The 24,497-nt window shown below is 42.7% G+C and overlaps 1 protein-coding gene across 4 annotated transcripts in view; it reads right to left on the bottom strand.

Annotated features, from left to right (window-relative positions):
• The window catches only part of NIPBL (NIPBL cohesin loading factor), a 309,341-nt gene that overhangs the window by 159,491 nt on the left and 125,353 nt on the right, over positions 1 to 24,497 (bottom strand). For 3 of the 4 annotated variants that reach the window (XM_050943765.1, XM_050943763.1, XM_050943764.1), the window contains exons 4-6: positions 24,088 to 24,218; positions 5,672 to 5,771; positions 2,204 to 2,355 (exon numbers count right to left, since the gene is read on the bottom strand). In XM_050943765.1, coding sequence (XP_050799722.1) covers positions 2,204 to 2,355; positions 5,672 to 5,771; positions 24,088 to 24,218 — 383 coding nt within the window. The remainder of the gene's footprint in view (positions 1 to 2,203; positions 2,356 to 5,671; positions 5,772 to 24,087; positions 24,219 to 24,497) is intronic. The other variant, XM_050943767.1, reaches the window with a different exon arrangement.

The following is a 24,497-nucleotide window of genomic DNA, read 5'->3' as shown; positions in this document are numbered from 1 at the left end:
CTCCAATTATCTCACTATAAGATAAGCTTATGTAGGGAAAGTATCATTTCTGCTTTCCCCACAAATTCCTTGCAATGCTTTCTTCCACAGAGGTTGCAACAAGGTCTTCATTCTTCTCTTTTGTAGGTGAAACTGTGTTATATGGAACTTGCTTTGATTCGCCGAAGTGTGCAGCCCCGCCCCCCTGGAGCGCTCCTTTACTGCGTTATATCAGAATTTGTGTTATATCGGGTCACGTTATATAGGGGAAGAAGTGTATTAAATATTTCTTGTTTCAGGGATGGACGGTCATTTCTATACGCAATGCATTTGACAGCCACTTTTGCCACAGTAAAATCATGGAGAATACTGTGATCCTAATTATAAGTAGAGATCGGTTTGAATCAAACTAGTGGTGTTCCCCAAGGGTCAGTCCTAGGACCAGTCCTATTCAACTTATTCATAAATGATCTGGAGAAAGGGGTAAAAAGTGAGGTGGTAAAGTTTGCAGATGATACTAAACTGCTCAAGATAGTTAAAACCAAAACAGATCAAGAAGAACTTCAAAAAGATCTCACAAAACTAAGTGATTGGGCAACAAAATGGCAAATGAAATTTAATGTAGATAAATGTAAAGTAATGAATATTGGAAAAAATAACCCCAACTATACATACAATATTATGGGGGCTAATTTAGCTACAACTAATCAGGAAAGAGATCTTGGAGTCATCCTGGATAATTCTCTGAAGACATCCACGCAGTGTGCAGCAGCAGTCAAAAAAAAGCAAATCAGGATGTTAGGAATCATTCAAAAAGGGATAGAGAATAAGATGGAGAATATCTTATTGCCCTTATATAAATCCATGGAACGCCCACATCTTGAATACTGCATACAGATGGAGTCTCCTCATCTCAAAATTGATATAGTGGCATTAATAAAGGTTCAGAGAAAGGCAACTAAAATGATTAGGGGTTTGGAACGGGTCCCATATGAGGAGAGATTACAGAGGCTAGGACTTTTCAGCTTGGAAAAGAGGAAACTAAGGGGGGATATCATAGAAATATAAAATCATGAGTGGAGTGGAGAAGGCAAATAAAGTAAAGTTATTTACTTGTTCCCATAAATTAAGAACTACGGGCCACCAAATGAAATTGATGGGTAGCAGGTTTAAAACAAATAAAAGGAAGTAGTTCTTCACACAGCACACAGTCAACCTGTGAAACTCGTTGCCTGAGGAGGTTTTGAAGACTAGGACTATAACAGGGTTTAAAAGAGAACTAGATAAATTCATGGAGGCTAAGTCCATTAATGGCTATTAGCCAGGATGGATAAGGAATGGTGTCTCTAGACTCTCTTTGTCAGAGGGTGGAGATGGATGGCAGGAGAGAGATCACTTTTTTTTTTTTTTTAATGGAAATATACCTATCTCCTAGAACTGGAAGGGACCCCAAAGGGTCATCTAGTCCACTAGCAGGACCAAGTACTGATTTTGCCCCAGACCCCTAAGTGTTAATGGTCAGAGGGAAGCAAGGAGTTTGGAATCCACATCAAGATCCAGATTTTGTGCTGGCCCCTATTACCACCAACACCCTAAAGAAAAGACAAGTGTAATGTCTTTGAACTTTGAGAGGGTTCAAACTCTGATTTGTTGCTTGGCCTGGACCGAACTCCAATTTTCTAAGTTACTGTTACAGCCTAACAACTGTTCATTCCCTGAAGTTATACAGGGGGAAAAAAATCTTCACATTAAGTTTTCATCACTACCTTTAGTACACAAAATAGTGATAGATGATATACATAACATGAAATACAGAACTATCCTAGATTTTCACCAAGTAACTAAGCCTTAAGAACAGTTTGTTTAGAGAAAATGCAAGTTATGCTGATGAAAAGGACTTAAAATGTTTGAAAACCATTTAACAACAATAAATTTCAATTCTGCAAAGTTTTTTGGTATTGCTGTATTCTATTTTTCTCCCAACCCAGGATAAAATGCCAGTTGATTTTTTTTAAAGGGCATTTAGCTAATTTTGAAGCCTATTGCACACTTTAGACAAATTCCTGCCTAACTTATTCACACACACATGCTGCTAACCTAATGTAATTTTGCACATGAACAGTGAATAGGGTCTGGCCCTTTGAAAGGAATTACAGAACTGTTAAATATCCTCGCAAAGTTAAAGTTTTCTTGAGTTCTCAGAATAGAATGATGATCCAATTACCTTGTTGCATCTGAGGGTGTGGTGTATAACTTGGAGGATGTGAATATGGCATGTATCCTGCAGGGCTTTGAGGAGCATATGGACTAGGCACTGGGCTGTTCTGTTGTGCCATAAATCTGTTACCAGAGCTTGTCTGTGGTGGCACAAACCGGCTAAAAACAAAACCCAAGTACAAGTTAGGAAATCCAGTGTAGGCATCTTATTTCTTACACTTATTTTACAAAATTTTACAAGGCGAGCCATGTAGTCCAGTGGAATCAAGAAACACCTATTAAGAGTAACATTTCTCACAAAATTGCTTGCACCTTCTCTGATTCAATTATTTCTTAAGAGCTACATTTGCATTAATCAGAACTAATAGGAGAAAAAAATCCATTCATAAGAACTATACCTAGAAAAAGTAAATAGCTGTTTAACGTTCTAACCAGGTATTACAGAAAAATAAAATTTAATCATAGCTTACAAAAGCTTACTCATAGCTTAGTAAAAACCTGAATGAAAATCAAAACCAAATAATTTTTCATGTGATGACTAGCTTGATCAACATTATCAATGAATCCATATATTCCCTAGGTTTCATGGCATCTAGAGCATAGTTTTGGCAATTCATTTTCAAACAGTTCAGTTTTCTAAAATATATTGGAGTCCGTTATATAGTTTGTGAAGACTTGTTTGATTTCTATAGTTCTGCAACAAACTGCTTTACAGAGCCCAAGGAACAAATTCCAACACTTTGCACAAATTTGTAACGAAGTTTACCAAGCTAATCTGAAAATTAATTATTTTTTTAATTAAAAGTAACATGACATAGCGCTAATGTTTGACAATGCACTAGAAATTATTCTTTGAACATTCCCTGGACTTCACATTTTAGCCTTAAGCAAAAGAAAAAAGTAGACAAAATAGGGGCTTTATCTGCTTGAGAAAATAAACAGGAATTCTTCTTCCAGATACAGTTTTAAAGAAATGACAGTACAGAATGCCTTCTAATGGAATATCAAGCAAAAGTATTGATGAAAATGAGCTAAGATATATGCTCCCCTCTTCCTCTCCTTTTCCTATCTACAGGCAGACTACAATGACCGGACTTTCATCCAGGCATTCTGGTCAAAAACCAGGTGCTTGGCAACCGTTTTTGAGCCTCTAGAAACCAAAGACCTTGCTTTATTCTAAAAGATCACAATCTTGTTCCATGTGTCTCTAGGGGACCTAAACCACATGATGTGTGTTCTATACCACTGAAAACTACCTGAGGTTGGGCAGAAGTCATTATCTTCTGTGCAGTCAAAGAAAACCAAAACAATAGCCAAGTGGACTTTGGGATGGGGAGGGAGGAGGCTATTCTCATTATGAGCACATGCAACTCCCATTAAACTTAACAGGAGTTCAGTGTGGGCAGTGAAAGATAAAACGATCCTTAAGAGGGCATTTTGATTTGTAATAGTTTAATTCAGTAGTTCACCAATAAATATATAATACTGTAAATTAATAACTGGACATTCCAATAAGATTTCATAGAACTTTGTTTCTCTGTCAATACTATACTGCTAATATAAAGGAGACCATTACCCAAACAAAGAGGACCTGATCCAAAGCTCACTGAATTCAATAAACCTTGAATCAGCCTTCTAAAAAGGACATAAATAAAGCAAGAGAAAAAGTGATTCAGGAAGTATACCTCGTCTTTATAGGGCTAATCCAAGATTTATTGAATTCAATGGGCTTTGGATCTGGTCCTTTTTGTTTGGGTAATATTCTCCTCTATTTTAGCAGCAAGTCTGCAACAAACTTGCCATAACCAAAAAACTCTCAACAGTCAGCCCTGGAAATCGCTCTTCGGTAAGGCAAAGAAAGGAGTAACTATGGGACAGGGAATTTGCTTTGTAAATTATTTTTAATATTGTTATTATACACTACAGTAAATTTAGAATATTTTCCTTGAAGCTTTGTGTTTTAAGCAGTCCAGCCGTGACCCTTTCCCCCGCCTCTGAAATATTGCTGATGTCTGATTTTACAATAGCAACGATCAATTACCTGTTATAAACTTAATTAGATCTTAGGAGGTGAAATGTATAACAGATTTTTGAATAGAACAAAACAGAGCAATTGCTTGAAATAAAACTAAAGTTAAGACAAAGACTGAAACAGTGTAAACAGGGAAACAAAGCACATTTCACAAGAATTTTTTTCTCCTCTCAGTACTTTCACTTCTGAAATTTGCCACTGTTCTCTCTCAATCTTTGTGAAGAGGGTGCTTTTTTATTTTTATTTTTGAGAATTCACTGTGCATAGCCCAAAATAACAAACAGACAGAAAGGGACTTTATAAGGTTGTTACAAGGTGTTTTGTTTGTTAACTTGTAGACAATGCTATATGTAGTTTTATATTAAAAATATTAAACATACCATCACTGACTCAGAATTGTAGATAATTTTTTTAAAATCTTAAAAGAAGATTTATTACAATGTAGTCTTCTCAAGAAATAAGATGAGTAAAGAAAACAAGCATTTTGCAAAACCAAAATATTTTCAGAGAGATGGGGTTTTGGGAAAGGGTAGCTGGGTGGTTAGGTATTTTTTGCAATCCACAAAATATAGAAAACTTTCCTCAACACCACTCCAAAAAACAAAGGTATATCTTGAAGGGCAGAACAGTTTTATTTGCCAAGTTACATTAATGTATATAAATGCATTATGTAATGTGTCAAATAAAAGAGTTCTAAAGCTTAACAAAGCAAACTGGGTTTGTTAGTGGTAAACCAAGGGTGTCAAGCATACAGCCCACATGCTGAACCTTTTCCCATCCAGCCCCATCCAAAATTAACGAAGCTATCCAGACTGCAGCTGCTTTTCTTGATACAGGTCAGAGGGGCTGGTGTAGGCAGAGTTGAGAAAGAAGCTTATGTCTGACTGGTCACAGGTACCTGTACCCGTCCTCTTATCAGCAGTCCTTTGTACAGCTGCTCTCACAACGCCCCACAGTACAGGCTTAAATAAGAAGTTCTTCCTGTCTCCTTTACCTCAATTTTGCTGCTGCTGCCAAATCTGCAGGAGTGGGTCCCTTATCTCTCCCCTACTTCTGCCCCAGTCCCTCCTGCCACCACTGCCAGTCTCCCATTACAGGGGTGTGGGAGAGAAGCCTCCAGAGGAGGATTCCCAAATTGAGGCAGAAGGTATTGAAAATTCACCAAAAATTGGTGAGGGAGTGATTAGTCATACAGGAACGCACGCAGGGATGAATTAATTAACAAAGGACAGCTGGTTTCATAAATGCATTTACCCTCTTAAAAGTCTGCATTTAAATGCCATATTCAACTGTGCCAGCTAAAGAGGCTCACTCTGTGGTTGGACAAGAATACAGTGTTTGCCTCCTGACTGAAATTTTAATTCCGACCCACAGACTCAGAACAAATATGACCACCACTTCAGAATGGATTTGACCTCTTCCCTAGTGTAGACACTATATTACCTGGAAGGGCTATGTGAGATAGTGGTTTGTTGATAATTGGAAGATGCAGGACTACCATGCATGGAATTCTGAGAAAGTTTATACTGTGGCATCATCATTCCTGTTTAAAAAAAATAAAATAAAAAAAAAATCAAATGTTACCATATGTATATGTTGTACATTTTCAACTTTTAGGTTTTTCTTGAGGAACTACTTTTTATAGGAATATAAAGGGTACACTCACCACATTAATATCCTGTACTTACAATTAAATTAGAAAAAACATTTACACACTCAGCTCCATTTAATATGTATATTTCATATTTATGATACATACTCATAAATGTATGTATTAGATTATATACAAAATTCATTTAAGAAGCAGATCTATATCAGGAATGCATTTCAAAAGGTAGTTTTTTATATTTATTATTTTTTCCCCATCTCTCCTATTCCTGTAGGCAAATACATACAATGATAAACTCTTTTTACAATAGGGACCTGGATTACACACCACAGTTGAGTCAAACAGTAAAATAATAAATCTGTAATTAAACAATACTTCTTACAATAGCAAGAAAAACACTTCTAAACTATTAAATGGGTGGGAGGATTGGGTTGATATGACGGGTCTAGAGCCAAATTAAAAAGAAATTATTGTTCTCCAACAGTATTTCCCAAATGACAGAACAGACAAATATGGCTTTACAGCAACACCCATGAAAATGAACTAGTAATAAACCAGTGGCCTGTAACACACATCCAGACACAATATTGGTTTTTTTTCTCCCAGTACATTTATGAGGGTTTTTGTACTTTCCAGTAAGCATCATACAATCAAACAAGAAATATTTTTTAAAGAACCACTCAAATACTGCATACAGCCATGCAGTAATTAAAAAAACCTTGAACAAGAATAAATTGCAATAGCTCCCAAGGAAAAACATACTATCCATAAAGGAATCAATTCCAAAATATAGTAAAAGCTGTTTTATCTGGCATGCTGGGAGAATGGGGGGTGCCAGTTAACTAAGAGGGAGGGAGTTTGGGTGTGGGTGGAGCAGGGGGGAGGGGTTTGGGGTGCAGGCTCTGGGAGGAAATTTGGGTGCAGGAAGGGGCTCAGGCAGGGGGTTGGGGCACAGGGTGCCAGATCCAGGGGGCACTCACCTTGGGCAGCTCTCCACAAGTGGCTACCTGTCCTGGCTGCTCCTAGGAAGAGCGCAGCAGGCAGCTCTGCGCATTGCCCCCGCCTCACCTCATGTGCTGGCTCTGCAACTCCCATGGGAAACACAGTCAATGAGAGCTGTGGGCAGAGGCAGCATACAGAGCTGCCTGCTGCACCTCCTAGGAGCAGCCGGGACAGGTTGCCGCCTGAGGTGAGCGCCCCCTGGATCCGGCACTCTGCACTCCCTCCCGTGCCCCAACCAGCAGCTCCGAGCTCCCTCCCCACCCAAACTCCTTCCCAGAGCCCACACTCCACACTCACACCCATGCCCCAACCCCCTGCATGGCCCCACGCAGACTGAACTATAAGCCGGACTTTAAATGATGATCAGAGCTTTCCAGTTGAAGTGCCGGATAAAACAACTTTTACTCTAGTAAGAGCCGAGAGGGGGGGTGGGAGGGATGGACAAAGTTGAACTGATCTGAAAGCAAGTGAAGGAGGGAAATAAATGTAAAAATAGGCTAAGTTAAATAAGGCAAACTTGTAGCATGGTTTAAACTTTATCTTATGTGGGAGTCCAGCAGATCTCTTGCCTGCTTCAACTGAATGCAGAGAAAAATACGTTTCTCAATCCAGTCCTGATTCAGCTTTAACTGTTGCAAACAACTGTACCTATCAGGAAGGAACACAGGGTAAAAAGGCAATCTGTTAAATCATCTGGGCCTAGATTATGAAGAGCTCTATATATGAAGACCTTGAATTGTATCCCTAGGTATACAAACAGGTAGCATCCATCATGAAGGGTGAGTAACTGTGATATATTGAAACTGTTAAAATTGTGATCTATCACTTCAGATTCTCAGGGGTTTTCATAATCCTGGTTGCAGGTAGAGTGACTCTCTAGGGAAGCATGTAACAGAACTCAGTCTGCAGACAGCCTAGAATACAGGGGGATGAGTTGTGCCTCTGTGTTAGGGAGAAGTATGATTTGGAATTCTTCATGCATTATAGTTCTGAATTCTAAGAAAAAGTAGTGTTGTACTGCAACCGGATCACAACAGTATCTAGGTTTTTAATCTAACTTCTTAGAGTGTATGCCATGGACATAGCAGTAACCCACTATCATGCCTATCCTAAGAAGCAAACAAGCAGCTGTGTTTTGTTAACTGTTGCAGCCTCTGTATCATTTCAATATAAACTCAGTTATGGTGCACTACAGAAATAGAAGTATGAATGGAAAAAAAAAAGTTATTTTTACCTGGAAATGTCCTTTCCTAGACCTTTCAATAACTATTTGCTATGAGGCAGTAGGGAGATAGAATCTAAGGTGTGACTTGTATGTGGCTTTAGACGTCCTCTTAAAAATCATATCCTGAGCTACCAAAGTTGAAATAAACACTAACTAAACTTTACATTAGCAAAAGCACTTCATAACAACAACTTTGGAAAATTAGCCAATTAAATGGGTGGGTCAGCCTACTGGACATAAGGGGTTTGAGAAGGGAAGTTCATAAGTAGGGAAGAGGGATGTCCATTATGTCTTCAAAATGGGATGTTCATAGTGACTGCAATTCCTGGGATGGTGAATGATTAATTATATACATATTAAGTCTCAGGGGCATGACCAGTTACTGAAATATAATTTGTTATAAAATTCTCCTACCAAAAGCTAACAGCAGCAGACACGATGGACATTTCATAGTGTCTCGAAAACAAAGTTATTGTTTTGCAGATTTCCTTAAATGAAGCATTCAACCCTTCTGACCATCAAATCTCTGCCATTTCTCAGCTGTGTGTGCATTAATACTCACAAATGGAGTTGCCTACCCATATTTGCAAGTTTCCAAGACTCTTAATTTAATCCATCTTCCTATTAGGCTGTTTTTCCTGGATGGCTAGCTGCTACAGAACATGAAGTATCTTTAATTTCTGGAGGCCTCAACCTTGGACAGATTATTTTGGTCATCCTTCTAGTATCTAAGGTGTTCAAGGGACTCCAGAGGACAGTAATACCTCCACCCTTTTGTCTCGACGAAGAAAAAGTCAACTTTCAGCATTAATGCTGTGTCCGTTGTAATCAGAATCTCATGCTGCCGTACTGAGGCTTCATGGATAAACATATATTTCCAAAGTTCTCTTTGAAGAGGAGATAACAGTTAAGGAGGAGATCCTCATTATCAGGAAAAAAGCAGGGCCTGCAGGTGCCTGTTAACCTGGGAAGGATTTATCAATGATGCTGTCCTTAGTAAATGGGGGAAGTACTTGTGTCTAGCAATCAGCTCACTTCTTTCCTAGCTCATCATGCTCAAAATGGCTGAAACGCGTTTCTTAAGGGTGCATGGTTTTGGACATATAAATAAGCCACACTGCATGCACTCTAGGTTATGCCTAATATTTGCAAATTATTCACGTGTCATTTATAACAGGAGTATCTGAATTTTGCTTGTGTGTATTAATTTTCTTTCAAGAAAACATAAGAATAGCAGAGAGTTTTTGGGAGTTCCCTGAAGAACTCATTTTCTACTTTTCAAATTCTAAGCTGGTAGACATAGCAAATTAGGGCTTTGGTGAATTTTTGGCACTGTTGTGAAGTGGTCTGATTTGAGGCTGCATTACCAGATGTGTGGTCTGCATCTGGATTAAGTCTGAGAACCATGTCACCAAGTGAAGTGAGGCACAATTGTTATAGAGACTTGGTTCTGCTGTGACATTTTTAGTTATGGATAGTCTTCGGAAGGAACACATGGAGAGTGGTTTCAAGGGTCATGAAAAGCAGCATCTTTCACCACTGCTTCTAGGTCCCTATCTTGTTAAGGACATATGAGCCTTTGACCTTGAGGTGAACAGGTCTAAGCTCAGCAATCTGAAGCCTTGGGTGACACAATGACTCACACTCAGGAACTATTCACCCTGGATCTCTCTCCATCCTGCTTAGCCAGTCCATTATAATACGCACCATCTGATATGTAGGGTCCAATTTATAGGCTGGCTTCCTTGTGAAGAGTTCAAAACTTTGTTCCCCCTTGTCTGTTCACATATCCCATGGTTGTAGCCTTGCCTGTCATGACTAGTACAGAAATGTTCTGCAGGTCTATATCTAGGTAGGTCCATCAATGGCTATTAGCTAGGATGGGCAGAGATGCAAAACCATGCTCTAAAGTGTCCCTAGGCTGTGTGCGTCAGAAGCAGGGAATGGGCAACAGGAGATTGGCAACCTGATGATTACCTATTCTGTTCATTCCCTTTGAAGCACCTGGCATTGGCCACTGTTGGAAGACAGGATACTGGGTTGGATGGACAATTGATCTGAACCAGTATGGCCATTCTTATGTTCTTAGACGTGAAGTATGATGGCCCTAATTGCTTCAAGTTCCACCACTTCATATGTTTTTGCTGTCCATGTGTCCTGTGTTATCTGACCCTTTAAAAACAAGCCCAAAACTGAGCAAACTTGGAATTGGTTGTTACTGCCATTCAATCAAACTACAACATTAGGTGGCCTGAAATGAACCTATGGAATGGGCCAACCAGTGCAACAACTGGAGCACAGAGAGTGGAACCTCTTCCTTGTATGTAAAGTTGGACAAAACTGAAGACTCAAGAAGCAGGATTTTTTGTACTGACTTCACATGGAAACACTGCCATTGAAGAGTTTCCACACACAACATCAGTACGCTCTTGAGTTGCATTCAGGCTCTTACTGATGCCATGGGTGCAAATGATAGCTGTTGAATTAGGTCCAGAATATTTTCTTGTTTCTCATTTGAAATGAGAACCTTTTCTTTGGTTACTATTGTATTATGTCCAGAATTACTCACAGGTGTTGCTGCCAGATCATACTTCTCCACGTTCACCACAAACTCATGCTTCTCAAGGAACATTACAATTGATTTTGACTTTTAGGCCTCTTAAGAAGGGCTCTGATTAGAAGGTGATGCCATTTGCAAGAGACAGTCAAAATTCTCTCATCCAGTGTTCACGTTATGGTGGGGGAAGGAGGATCAGATAACACTGTTACGCCTAGTTTTTCCAAGCACTTTTTTTTTCTTTTGTAAGAAATGTTGTATTTTTACCACCTTGTAGGGGAGCTGTTGCAGGTAGCAGGGTAGTTTGCTCTCTCTGCTTTAATCCATCTAGAGACAATTCTTGACGTAGAGTTGCTGCCTTGGAATAGGGCATTGGTATTTTGGCTAAGATTCCTGAAAGAGGTGATTCCCTGCTTGCTCTTTGACCATCTCTGTTTAGGGACTGGTGTACGTATTGTAAATAAAACAATATAGATTGGGGGAGGGATAGCTCAGTGGTTTGAACATTGGCCTGCTAAACCCAGGTGGCGAGTTCAATTCTTGAGGGGGCCACCTAGGGATCTGGGGCAAAATCAGTACTTGGTCCTGCTAGTGAAGGCAGGGGGCTGGACTTGATGACCCTTCAGGGTCTCTTACAGTTCTATGAGATTGGTTTTAATATTTAATATATTGAGATATACCTGTTATATTAAGAAAATTTCTAGACTCTGCATCACTGATTTCTCCTCTAATGGGAAACTGACCTGCAAAGGCCATTAATTCTACTACTGTTCAGTAGTGGGTGGGGCGGGTTGGGTATACAGGTGTCTGAAGCCAGACAGAGTTTCTAAAGAGAAACTGAGTTGTTATTCCTGTTGCACTGAGACGAGTGGAGGAGCTCAAAGAAATCAGAGCCACCCAAGGGTCAATAAATTCCCCTATGGGACCAACTTCTGTTGGTGAGCGAGAGAAGCTTTTGAGCCTACACAGTGGTCAGGGTCATGATCTGAGCTCTGTGTAAGCTCAAAAGCTTGTCTCACTTATTTTGACATTGGAGCAAACTTAACTGATGTTCAAAATGGTTTGTATTTTTTGGTAAGTTTACTCAGTGTAGACAAGACACATGAAAGACATTCAGGTGATCTCTTTGCAACTCAAATCCTTGCATCCACCGCTAGACCATCTACTTTCAACTAATGTGGGGAGTGAAGTTGCACCCTGCAAAAGAAGTGAAATGGAAACAGAGGGTGTGAGAGCTGTGCTAACTATAAAAGCCATATTTATGAATTTCAGAAGATGCACTTCTGGTAAGAGTTACAAGTACTGCAGGGGGAAGGAGGACCAGGATACCGATTCACTTTCCCAATAAAGACAGAGTTCTAGAACTGAGCTGCTTTGTCTTCTTTTTGATTGCATCTATGCTAGAAAAATTAATAGGCATATTGCAGTAGTAGCCCATAATAGCATAACTGCCTCTCTGCAACTTTAACTGAACAAGTTTAATGACATAGTGGCAAATGCCTGAATTTTATCTGTATCAGTGCTGTATCAATACAACTGCATCACTGATGGCAATAACTTAAATAAAAGGTACAAATTTTTGTATAGGTAAATCCTGTTCCCATTCCTCCCTCTTCTCTTATTCAGCAGGGAAGAGATCTGATAATCCTCTTGGAATGCAGCAGTTATTACCTACCTGATAGGTGTGAAGTTCTGTATTCCAAGCAGATTAACAGTTTACTAGCTGGAGTGAAAGTCTCTCTAATTGCACTGACGAAGTTTGAGAAATGTATATCATTTTACTATAGAGGCATTTTCACTATATCCAGTAATATGAGATGAAAAATCCTTGACTCCCACTAAGCTTGTGTAATTGGGCTTTATGTGGTTGTCTTGTACAAAGGCTGGTGGAGAGGACAAATTGCACTGTCCAGCCAAGGGGGTTCCTGAACTGCAGTTCACTGCCCCTGCTTCATTCGGGGGGTGGGGGAGAGTAGAGGGTGCAGGGATGCAGGAGGGGGGATGAGTGTCAGTGATAGGACCCCCAGAAATGACCATTCAGATCATACTAATATCAGGAAGACAACTATAGCATGAAAGGTCTTTCACAGGCCACCATTTATGCAGTTTTCATTCTATATATAAAAACAAAAGAGTTGGCAAGTCAAATATTAAACCTATAATAAGCAAACAGAAAACTGACAAAGTACACACACTTTTTGAGTAGAGAATGATTATTTCAGAATTTACAAGTAAATCCATTAGCTTATGAGTTAACTGAAAACTTAATTCGTAATTTCTTTGACCTGAATGACTAATTACAGAATACGCAGACTTGTCAACCTTTGAATATAAATTAATTTTGAAATTAGGTTGAATTAAAACTAAACTAATGACTTTTTCAATCCACTGTTATGATTATAAAGGCTACAGGTAACCAAGTAGAGCTCAGATAACTCTTTGCCACTGTGACAGAGAAAGTTCAATCAATTATTATCCTTCCTCTATAGCAATTATGAATGCACCAATTGTATCGGGTGTAAGAGTCCGAAGGAGTCTGAACATGTGAGAGTTCTCACTGGTAGAATACCTGGCCCACCTGTCACGGCTCTTTAAAGGTTCTCTTGCCACACGTTTGGGCATGTGTACTTGAAAGGCTATGGCACTGAGGCCTCTGCTCCAATGTGTATCAGTCAGCACTGCTGTGGAAACAGAGGGAGGAATGCCTGGGAAACACTTAAAGCACAGAGACAGTGCTACTTGGAGACTGGCTTTCCCTCATCTCTCTACAAATTACCAGTCACAGTCACACAACCTCCTACAGTAATAAGTCAATTGCAAATTAACAGCCAGCTTCAGTTAACTTGTATAGCTCTGGTGATCCAAAGCAGCTATAAACCCAACTTTAATTGCTAATATGCACTGAACTGGTATGCAACTAAATCTCCCCTTAATAGTAAAATAAAAAAAATTAAGGTTGAAACTATGTATCTTTAAAATATTATGAAGATCACATGGTAGCATTCCCTTTGAGTTTTTGTTTAGTGTTTGTGTATGAGTTTTTATAAAAAAAATAGTTACCCACCCTTTTCATTAACTATTGTTGAGATGTGTTGCTCATGTCCATTCCATTCTAGGTGTGTGTGCACCCATGTACATGATTGTCAGAGATTTTTGCCTTTATGGTATCCATAGGGCCAGCTGTGACACTGCCTTGAGTGTCGCGTTCATACGCCCTACGCCCTTCCAGGTCCTTCTTGCTGACAACTCCAACAGGGAGGCACGAGGGCAGGTAATGGATTGGACATGAGCAACTCAGCTCACAGAACAGTTATGGTAACCGTTTTTTCTTCTTAGAGTTCTTGCCTAAGCTGATTAAATTCTAGGTGACTCGCAAGCAGTATCAATGGGCTCGGAGTTCACGGTCTTGCAACTTGCAGCACTGCTCTGTCAAAGCCAGAGTCATCTCGAGCTTGCTGGGTCAGCACATAATGAGATGTGAACATGTAGACAGACAACCAGGTAGCGGCCCTACAGATCTCTTGGATTGCTACTTGTGCCAGGAAGGCAGCTGATGATGCTTGTGCCCTAGTCAAGTGTGTTTTCACAATCACCGGTGGAGGCACTTTTGCCAGTTCACAGCAGTAACGGATGCAGGTCGTGATGCAAGCCGAAATCCTCTGAGCAGATACTGGGCGACCCTTCATTCTGTCTGCCACCGCAATGAACAACTGCATTGACTTACAGAATGGCATTGTTCTATCTATGTAGAAGGCCAGCACCCTCCTGAAGTCCAGAGTGTGTAACCTCTGCTCCTCATCTGATGCACAAGGCTTTGGAAAGAAGACGGGCAAGTATGTGTCCTGGCCAGTATGAAACTGGGAAACAACCTTGGGCAGAAACGCTGGGTGCAGTCGCAGTTGGACTCTTATCCCTGTAGAAGACCGCATAGGGTGAAGCCCCCGATCTCGGACACTCGCAGGCTGACGTTATCGCGACGATAGCAAAAGATTCAAGTTGGGGGGGGGGGCACACTGAAGAGATCCCAGACGTGCAAGTAGAGATGCTCCAGACCTTTCTAAAACCATGTCGTCATGAGTGAAGATCGACTTGCCTTGGAACGGAGGATGGAAAGCCAAGACAGCGGCCAGATGGACCTTGATTGATGACAGGGACAAACCTGGCAGTTTGAGATGCAACAGATAATCCAGAATCTCCCACAGCGAGGCCTGCTCTACCAGAATATGCCATTCTGAGGCCCAACATGTGAATCTATTCCATTCGGCCAGGTAAATCGCTCTGGTGAAGGGTTTCCTGCTGCCCAGCAAGACCTGCTGGACACGAGCCGAGCATGCCCGTTTATCTGCACTTAACCATGGCAATAGCCAAGCTGTCAAGTGCAGCACCACAAGGTTTGGATGCAAAAAGCCACTGCAGTTCTGTGACAGCAGATCCAGCCAGAGGGCAGCTGCAGCAGGGCGGCTACCGAAAGGCTCTGCAACATGCCAAACCAGTGCTGGCAAGGCCACATGGGGCTATTAGGATAATTTTCGCCCTATTTTGCCAGTGGTGCTGGCGGGAAAGCATACATCGATGACCACGGAATGAGAAAGCCATCTGACAGGGAGTGCCCATCCATTCCTCAGATTGAACAGAACATGCATTTTCTGTTCTGTCTGGACATGAACAGGTCCACCCGGGGAGTCCCCCATCTCTGGAGGATTATACTGACCACCTCCGGATGGAATGGCCACTCAAGGTGAGAGGAGAAAGTCCTGCTGAGGTTAACTGCCAGGAGGTTCCTGGTTCCAGGCAGGTGCGTGGCTATCAGATGAATGGCATGCCGCACACAAAAATCCCAAAGACAGAGAGCTTCTTGACAAAGGGCTGAAGACCTGGCACCTCCCTGACAGTTGATGTAACACATCGTGGCAGTTTTGTCCATCAGGACCTGCACCATCTTGCCCTTCAGATGGGGCAAGAACTCCTGACAGGCCAGGCGAACCGCTCTGAGCTCCCTGATGTTGATATGGAGGTCCAGATCATCCTGCAACCAGTGGTCTTGGGTGCTCAGCTTGCCCAGGTGGGCTCCCAGGTCCAAAGCACAGCCCAGGACCAAAGCACTGGAGACCAGGATCCATGACGGGGATGAGGTCATGATAGAGACTCCCTCTATTACCAAATCCAGCCACCAATCCAGGGATGACCCAATGTGGTCCAGTATCCTGACCATCCAGTCTAGATCATGCCTGTTGGGAATATAGACCGAAGCCAGCCACGCTTGCTCCATCTACGGCCCCTACAGAGCATGACTGACCACATACGTACACACGGCCATATGGCCCAACAGCTATAGGCAGGCGTGAGCTGTGGAGGGTGAGCGGTTCTTAACATGGGAGATCAGGTCCAACATGGCCTGAAAACGCACTTCTGGAAAGAAGGCTCTGGCTCACATGGAGTCAAGAACCGCCCCAATGAACTCTATTCACTAGACAGGAGTTAAAGTGGATTTATTTCTCATTTATTAACAGGCGCAGGTCACGGCAAATGGAATGTACAAGATTAAAGTTCCTCTGCACTTACTCCTGAGACCTGCCCTTGATAAGCCAGGCATCGAGATATGAAAAGACCTGGACCCCTTAGCATCTCAGGTAAGCAGCCACTGGCACCATACATTTTGTGAAGATCCTGGAGGCCAACGAGAGGCCAAAGGACAGCGCTGTGAATTGGAAATGGTGCCCACCAGCTATGAAACTGAGGAAGCAGCTGGGAATATGGAAATAAGTGTCCTTTAAGTCAACGGTGGTGTATCTATCTCTCGGATTCAGGAAGGGGATGATGGCCGCCAGGGATACCATGTAAAACTTCAACTTTTTCAGAGACTTGTTGAAGTCCCCTTTTGCCTTCAGAATTAGGAAGTAGCAGGAATAGAACCCTTTTCCTTTCATGTCCCGAGGGACCTCCTCCACCATCCTAGGCCCAGGAGGTTTTTGACCTCTTGAACAAGGAGTTATTTGTGAGAAGTGTTCCTGAAGAGGGATAGGAAAAGAGGAGGTGGGGGAAGGAGCAGCTGAAAATTGCAGGGTATAGCCCCAAGATATTAGGTCCAGCACCCAGCGGTCCGAGGTGACCTGCAACCAGACCGAACAGTAGGGACGAAAACAACTGAGGAAAGGACAGGGTGGATCCAGGGAATTGACTGGGGCATCGCTCTTGAGTGCACCTTCAAAATGAGCTTCTGGCCTCCTGAATGCTTTGCTGGGCTGGGCTGCACAGGTGAGGAGGGGGAGGAAGGGCGGTGATGACTAAAACTCATGTCTCTATCCCTCCTCCTAGCAGACCCCTAATGAGGCTGCCAAGGCCTTGGTGGTGGGGGCGTCCAGAACTGCTTCTGTGCAGACTGCAGTGTACGTATGCTCAGTGAGTGAAGGGTGGTCCGAGTGTCCTTCAACCCATGCAGCCTTGCATTCATTTGTTCGGATAAGAGACCATTCCCATCAAATGAAAAGTCCTGGATTGAGGTCTGCATCTCTTGGGAAAGACCAGTGGTCTGAAGCCAGAAGCTGAGCCTCATAACCACCACCAGTGCAACCATCCTAGCCACCGAGTCTACAGTGTCCCACGCCATTTGGAAGGAGCACCTAGATGTCACAGTGCCATTGGCCACCAGTGTGCCTAATTCACGGGCCAAACTCTGCAGAGGGACTCTTTGAACTTATGGAGGGAGTCCCATAAATTAAAATTCTATCTGCCTGAGAGGGTCTCATGGTTTTCCACCCGGAACTGTAGGCTGGCAGTGGAATAAATTTTTCTCCCCAAAAGGTCCAATCTTTTGGCCTATATTTGTGGGAGTTGAGCTGATGTGTCCCGGCTTGTCTTTTGCATTGGCCATAGAGACAACCAGCGAGCCAGAGATGGGGAGTATAAAGGTACTCAACTCTTTGGCTGGGACCAAGTACTTCTTTTTGGCCCTTTTGGAGGTGGGAGGGATGGAAGATGGGGTTTGCCAGAAGGCCTTGGCAATTCTGAGGATCCCATCATGCACTGGTAGTGCAACATGGACCAAGGTAAAGGCTGAGAGGACATTGAACAAGGTGTCTGCCTGTTTGGCCATCTCCTCCAGCTCTAGGCCCAAGTTCTCGGCCACCCATTGAAGCAGGGTCTGGTGTTCTTTAAAGTCATCAGGAGGGCTGGCCCTTGAGGGTCCCGAAACCGCCTTGTCTGGGAATGAAGATGACGACTGTACCACCAGGGGAGGCCCTGGGGCATCGTCCATGGGGAAGGGAGGTTTAGGGGAGCGACTTGTTGCTCTGAGGCCGTAGCAGATGAGTGGTGCAAAGGGGGAATCATCATGACCGGAACACCTCATGACTCCAATATGGTCACTGTGCTGGCCACTAGCCATGCTGAGAAGGTGGCACCATCGATGTAGACAGGGCCTCGGAAGCCTAACTGCACCAATGGGGTCTGGGCGAGGAGCTGAAGTGCCCTTCCATGCTGGAGCAATCCCCTTCCAGTGACCACAGTGGGACCATCGACACTTGTGTCTGCCTGCTCACTGCTGAAGACCAGTGCCTGGAATGAGAGGATCAGTGCCGGTATTGAGGGGAACGGTGCCGGGGCAACCAGAGTTATGATGGGGAGCCCTCCCATGGGGCAGGCAACCAAGATCTGCGCCAAAAGGACAACTGGCGGGAGGGCGAACTCCTGTCAGTAGTTTGGAGACTGGCGCCTCCCCCTAGGTGATCCGCGTTGAGACAGTAGGGACCGCAATTGAGGTAACAGTGACCAAGGGTGATTCCCAGAGGATCTGGGCTGTGACTCCAGAACCTGTGGTACGGTGAGGAGCACTGCCTTGTCTCGGCGGATCAGTGGCACTCCACTGCCCTGAGGGGTCTTAGCAGTTGGCTTGCCCTCATAGGGCACCTTTGCAGTTTCCTGCGGTGTGAGCGGAAGCCTGTGGCGTTCTCGGCACCACGGAAGCTTGAGAAGACATCAATGCAATCAGGAGTTTTAGTCCCCTACCGCTCCTGGGAGTTGGTGGCGGATCCTTTAAGGAGCTAAAGCCCCATCTGGGGAGGCACATACACGTGGGTCCTTTGCCTGATGTGTGATGGCCCTCCTTGCCCGGTGCTGGGGACTGTGCTGCTTGGTTTTCTTTTTGGATACCAGCCATGGGAAGTGGTGCAGGGCGGAGCCCAGTGCCCGGGGTGTGCTGTGCACAGAGGTCGAGATATTAGGTGAGTCTTGGCAGGATGGTTCGGAAGCCGGACGAAGGGCAGCCTCCATGAGGAGAGCCTGCAAACAAATATGCTGCTCTTTCCAAGTCCTGGGTTGAAAATATTTACAAATACAACCCTTGTCATTCACATGTGATTCCTCCAAGCACTTGAGGCTGCTGCTGTGGGGGTCACTTACAGGCATAGGCCTGTTATAGTCTGCGCATGGCTTAAGCCCCAGAGACTGGGGCATGCCCTGTCTGGGGCGAAGTGGGACTAACTGCTAACTACCCTTAACAACTACTTAACGGTACTATATACAAACTATTTACAAGACCTTGAAGCTTGAAGTTAGAGGAGATGAAACTGCTCAAAGGCACTCTGAGCAACCACCATAGGCGGTAAGAAGGAACATGGAGTGTGTAGGGTTTGTGTCGCCTGATATACTGACGCATGAGCATGGCACTCAAGAGGGAGCTACAGATGGCCCTCTGGATATCGCTAAGGCAAAAATCTCTGACGACCACACACATGGGCACACACACACCTAGAATGGAATTGACATGAGCAAGCACACAAGAACCAAGGGCATGCAAAGAAAAAGCTATGCTAAAATGGAGATGCTGTTGACAGTATGTTTCAGTAATTACCTCCAAACTATGCATTATAAACCCAGCTTTGAGTTAAGGTGAAACTTAAAAGAAATCTAAATATTTTAATGCATAGAAATGCACAGTTAAGGAATCCAAAACAACCATAATGCTGCCCTCTACTGACACCATGGGGGATAGAGAAAATGTGCAAAAAAACCCCTATTTTTAAAAATCAGTTTAATCTAGTGTGAAGTCACAAACACTGAAATGTCAAAGTTTTATTGTTATTGCACTGCATTACTAAAAGACGGAGTTAAATATTAGGTGTACATTTCTATATCTAAAAATATTTGAATTTCTTTTAAGTTTAATCTTAACATTGAGATTCCTTGATTTGCTATGCTTGGTTTGTGCAACTCAAAGGTGGTGGGGCTTAGCTCAAAAGTTTGAAAAGAGCTTAGGGTGCAGGGAGGGGGTAGCTAGAGGCTGTGTGCACACAGGTAATGGCTGTGGGTATAATCAGGGGAGTGGCTAGGGCAGGGAGGTAGCTCAGGGTGCAGGAAGAGGTAGCTGGGGCTGTGCGCAGGCAGCAAGGTAGCTCAGGATGCAGGGAGAGGGGTACTAGGGGCTGTGTGTGGTCAGGGAGCAGCTCAGGGTGCAGGGAAGGTGTAGCCTCAGGGTGTAGGGAGAGGGATATTAGGGGCTGTGTGCTGGGAAGACTCCTCTGCGGTCCCTGATCCCAGAGGGGTCTGCCAGACACGGAGCCGGGTCTCCCCATCTGGGGGGGCTCTTACCAGCTGCCTCTGAGGGAGCAAAGGGGGCTGGGAGCTGAGGAACACCTTCAACCTGGAGCACCAGCAGGACAAGAAGGAACGCTGCTGCTGTCTAGCCCATGGCACCAGCCAGAGCAGGAGCTGCTCCACACTGCTCGGCTCCGGCTTCCTGCCTCCGACCTGGCCGAGGGGCAGGGGCGAAGAAGAGGTGTGGAGCTGCTCCCGAGACTACCGTGTTCTTGTGCTGTACCTTGGGAGAGGTGGGGGGAAATACCTCTATGTCCCCAACTCTGCCCATTGGCTCAGGGCTTCTGCCCCACAGGGAGCACCAGGGCTCAAGGCTTCAGGATTCAGCCTCCCTGAGGGGGGTGCTGGGATCTGAGCTTCAGCCGTGGGGCCCTGTGGTCCCCTTGAAAGGGCTCGTGGTCCCCCAGAGTGCTGCGGAACCCCAGTTGAGAACCACTGGAGTACATTACCAAAATTTGTTTGCAAAATGGCTAAAGAGCTAAACGAAGTGGTAAACAAATAATCCACATTTGAGCTCAGACAACTGCAGCTACCAAAAGCCTAAATACTAGCTGAATGCCATACAAACTTTAGCAATCCCTAAAAATCTATTTAGCTACCTACTGTCAACTGAACATCATTACTTTATCACTTAATATCAGGAAATACCAACTCCCTTGTGATAAAAGACTAAATCTGTCTACATATTAAAATTTCCTTTTTAGAATTATTAAAATCCTAAGTAAAAAGAAATCCTCCAGCCCTAATTTCTAAGTTGAACTCTTATTCTTACAACCAGTATTGTTTATAGATTTCAAAGTCTATGGAATTCCACTTGTGCACTTTATTGCATCTATTAGAATCCAACACGTAAGATGGACAGTGTGACACTGGCACACCAGGTGCCAACTCATGCCAAGGCCTCAGGCCTCACTGAACACAGACAAAAACATAACTGGAAACCAGTCTGTCTTACCTGTCTGTTAGTATTGTTAAGATAAATATTAGAGCTGTAAGAATGTGTTTGGTGTTAGACATTATGATTAGTGTAGGATGCCGCACATACAAATTTCACTTATAACCTTTATCTTGCATGATATAAAGTTATGAGTGTCTGCACTGTAAACCTCTGTAATTGTGTAACTGACCAAACAAGAAAAAGAGCATTAATTAAGGTGAAGTGCTCATCCTGCACACAAGATGGCCCATTGAAAGCAAATCAGGAACTATGAAGCAACAAAGGGCAGAGACCTTGTTGACTACATTCCTCACTCTCTCCAGGAAGAGAAGATCTGCACATGAACTTATCCCATCAGTCTGGATTCTGGAGTGAAGGGATAAAAATCCCTGACAATGAGAAACTGGGATCTTTATACTGTCCGGACTCTGAGGGGCAAAGATTAACAAACATAAGCAAGAAATCTTCATGCTGCTTAGCATGGGGCACCCCTGAAGAATGTACAGAGCTGCTTATTTTAGAAGCTTATATTACCTTTTTAAATATAAAACTGTAACTCGTGTGTGTATGTTTCCTGTGAATAACTCATTTCTTTTCTTAGTTAATAAATCTTTAGTTAGTATATTACAGTATTGGCTACAAGCATTGTCTTTGGTTTGAGATATGAGTACAATTGACCTGGAATAAGTGACTGGTGCTTTGGACTGGGAGTAACCTGAATATTGTCGTCATTATTGGTGTAAAGTAACCATCTACCACACAGTTCGGATGGCAAGACAGACTGGAATGCCCAAGGGGACTGTCTGTGACTCCATGGTAAGACTGTTATAGTGCTTTAGAAGTTCACCTTTTTTATTGGGCTGATGAAATCTAATTATAGAACATACAAGGAGTTTGGGGTTTCTGCCCTGCTTTTTGACAGTCTTCCCTGAGGCTGCCACTCACAGGCATGAGCCACTCCAGATAGCGTGATGTACAGTAACCTAGTTTATTCAGGGAAGACCTAGTTTTCTGGGGGCACCTTTTGTCCTGACATATTGTACTAAAACACATGTTTTTGTCCCAGTTTCAATATAATTGTTTAACTGCCCGACTGGCATTCTTCCATCAGCTGGCCTCACCAACTTTATATTAATAACTCAAGTTTCTACCACCTCTGGAGGAGATTTGAAAAGGCATAAAGAGGAAATAGACACCCAATGAGAGTTGGGTGTCTAACTCCACTTGTGCCTTGTTAATTTCTCTACTGAATTGTCTGTGCAACAGTGTAATGTTCTAGCTTACAAACCTTTCTGCATCATAAAGCAAAAGCCCTAGTTGATCTTGTCCCAACTCTCATTAGTAACACCATCACAGAGTTCAGAGAGTTGTATGAAACCTTCTAATGTCCACCTATTCTGATTCTTTGGTGGGAAGGCAGGGTTGTTTGTGTTTTAATTAACACTATGTTTCCACAAACTTAATTTTTTTTAAATCTGGCACCAAGTAGTTTAAGGTTACAATAGCAACCCAATTGTGTCCAGATCCAATTAGAAAATTGTCGTCTTATTTAAAATGTTTTTCATTATACAGGCAACAATTTCAATCAAGATGTAGGTTGTTAGATGGATACTTTCATGGATTAAAACTACCCCAAGAAGAAACACTTCAAGTGTTCCAGATTTGAAGGACATAATCAAATTTCAGGGTAGTTATTACCAATTATCTATCCACTAGGACATTGTTTTCTATTTCATGGCAATTATGTTTTCAGGATCATTCAAATGAACAAAGCTGAGTAGAAGTGGCTTGGTTCTCTTTTAGGCCTGCTATCTGCTATTTGCATTCCAATCCGTCCATGTTGACCACTTCAATATGGTCATGCTTTGCCTCATAACCCAAACTCTTTTCTCTAGTACCTGGTTTCTCTCAAAATTTAGCTCTCTTCTCCAGCTCTATCTTCTGACTACACACTTATGATTCAAAGTTTGCTTACATGCCATGCAGTTTGAAGTTTGTATAAATTAAGATTAAACTTTTGTAATGGTTTAAGCATGCCACATCTTCCCCTCTGATCCCCTGAAATATTTTACATGGCTAAATTAATTGTAACTCCTCCTTCCAAGTTTTATATTTTGTATGGAGCTGTTACCAATATCTTCCATCCCTAATAATTTTTTTTAAATGCCATTAGTTTTTAAGTGAGTTTCTTAAGAATGACTGTGCTTGCTTCACAAAAGGCATCTCCCCTTGCAATTTGATTCAATAGTTAAGTATAACTTTTCCCTCAAAATCTGCAAAAACTTCATCAGCTCGTTTCCTCCTTTGCAAAATTCTTGGCCGGGGACAAATTAACTTAGATTCAAAACAGCTACTCAGTTCATGACAACAGAAAGTTTTATCACTTTCCATATATTTTTGTGTATTACATATAAACCATTCCCACAATTCCCTCAAACAGATTTCACCACAGGGTTCTGCCCCATGAGCAACTGGGAGGTCACCAGGGCGAGGAAGCAAGGGTCTCAGTTAACCCATGTCCCTGCCATCTGAGGTGCTGACAGCCACCACTGCAACAACAACATTTGGAACAGCTGCAGTTCATGTTAACAATCTCACTGGTATGATAAGACAAATATAAGAAAAGAGCCAAAGATAAATTCAAAGCCATAAAAAAAAAAAAAAAAAAAAAAAAGACAACAACAAAGCAAATCCCTTCCCCAAACAAAATCCCACTAATTTGGAGGAGACTAACCTTATTTTTACCAAATTCCCATTAGATTTCTAGTGTCCCTGCTTATCCCCAAGGAGTAACCAAGATACACAGCATCCTGACATTACCCAAAGGTAAAACACAAAGATCGGAATTTGTCATATTTGTGATCCACACACATTTGTGAGGACTTGACCTTTTTTTTTTAAAATGTATAAAACGTAATTAGTAGAAACATATCCTCACCACTTTGTACCCCGTATCTGTTTTGCATGCTTTTCTCCCTGAAAACATTAGGATTCCTTGCCAGGACAGCCTGCAGCAAGACTGGTATATCTCCCTCTGGATCATCGCTGCCAAGGTTATCTTTCAATTCTCTGGGATTGAAGAGATAAGCAAACAAAAAAAAGTGAATGTTTTCAAAATATTGCAGGCTACAGGTTAAAGCCACAGACCTGCTCAACAATAAATAGAAATAAGTCTAAAATGTTGTCCCTCTGTGTCTGAATTTGAGATTCTTATTCCTTTTTTCCGCAGAATGGAGGGAAAGTATTTGTATCTGTCTTCATATTAATAATTTCCCCACTATTCCCAGTTTTAGACTAATGATAAAACTTCCCATATTCACTCAGAGCCTCCTCTTCTCCATCGCAGAA

This window comes from Gopherus flavomarginatus, chromosome 3 (genome assembly GCF_025201925.1).
Source record: "Gopherus flavomarginatus isolate rGopFla2 chromosome 3, rGopFla2.mat.asm, whole genome shotgun sequence".
In the NCBI taxonomy this organism is placed as follows: Eukaryota; Metazoa; Chordata; order Testudines; family Testudinidae; genus Gopherus; species Gopherus flavomarginatus.
The sequence above is the reverse complement of the archived record's forward strand: the minus strand, read 5'-3'. Positions and strand labels throughout refer to the sequence as shown.